This window comes from Trachymyrmex septentrionalis, unplaced genomic scaffold (genome assembly GCF_001594115.1).
Source record: "Trachymyrmex septentrionalis isolate Tsep2-gDNA-1 unplaced genomic scaffold, Tsep1.0 scaffold111, whole genome shotgun sequence".
Lineage (NCBI taxonomy): Eukaryota > Metazoa > Arthropoda > Insecta > Hymenoptera > Formicidae > Trachymyrmex > Trachymyrmex septentrionalis.
Window position 1 is genome coordinate 14189 of NW_017304239.1, and position 1037 is coordinate 15225.

Consider the following 1037-nt stretch of genomic DNA (forward strand, 5'->3'; position numbering starts at 1 on the left):
CTTTTTTGAATGTGCTTTCTAGGCCCCCGAATATTTTTTGATTATGACTTTATTGTATGCATTTTGAAATATAATGCTAAACACAATAATATGTTAGCAATTAATAAAATTAGAATAATTATTGAAATATAGCAATATATATGAAATATTTCTTTAAATATTGCAGCAATATTTTATTTTTGCAAATATAGGATTATTGTTGCAGCAATGTTTTATGAAATATTGTAATCTTTCAAAATTGTTGAAATATTTTGTGCTGTAGGGGAAGATTTATGCCTGAACACAACTTTTTTTTTATTATTTCTTTTTTTTCACGTTTTGATTTTTTTAGAATAAAAGAATAATAAATTTCAAGCCAGCCTTAAAATTTCATTTTATTTTCTAGAAATTTGCCGAAATACAATACATAAAATTCCAGTATAATTTCAGCATAATTTAGTATCTAAAAATATTCAAAGACTGGACACTATGGTATTGCAAGTAATTTATGTACTGCAGAAATATATTGATTCTAGAATATTACATTTTAATATAACCCGGGCAAAGTTTTTTTCTACACTATAATCCGTAATTGACCACTTTAATTACTTTTAGTCCATCTTATGTATCTCGCATAATGAAATACTTTGCTAATTGCATTTATTTCGTATCCGTTTTTTTAGAAGAAGGATGTAATTCGATACTTTTTTATGAAGTTGGTATATATATTTTTCTTTTTTAAAATGGTTAATACATTTTTTTTCCTTAGTATACATAGCGTGCATAATTGTGCCTTTTTTCTTATACCTGCATGTTTCCGGAAATTGTTTCCCGCTCACTCAATATTTCATGAAGTGGTCGCGTTCCCATCGTATTCCTTAAGGTCGTTTGAGCCAGTAACCTCGTACTATGATGCGCATTCTCCACATTTGCAATCGAAATGGTCGCGTTATTAACACGGTAATAAACTACTGCATCAACAGATACCGTAACGCTATCCTTTGTCAAAACCTAATATAAATAGATAATTATATTAGATAAATAGATAATTATATATA

The 1037-nt window shown here is 27.4% G+C and overlaps 1 protein-coding gene across 2 annotated transcripts in view; it reads right to left on the bottom strand.

Annotated features, from left to right (window-relative positions):
* Nucleotides 1–644: 644 nt before the first annotated feature.
* LOC108751395 (band 7 protein AGAP004871-like) overlaps nt 645–1037 on the bottom strand; it is a 143781-nt gene continuing 143388 nt past the window's right edge. For both annotated transcript variants that reach the window (XM_018491549.1, XM_018491559.1), the window contains one exon: nt 645–990. In XM_018491549.1, the coding sequence (XP_018347051.1) occupies nt 781–990 (210 nt within the window). In that variant the 3' untranslated portion in view covers nt 645–780. The remainder of the gene's footprint in view (nt 991–1037) is intronic.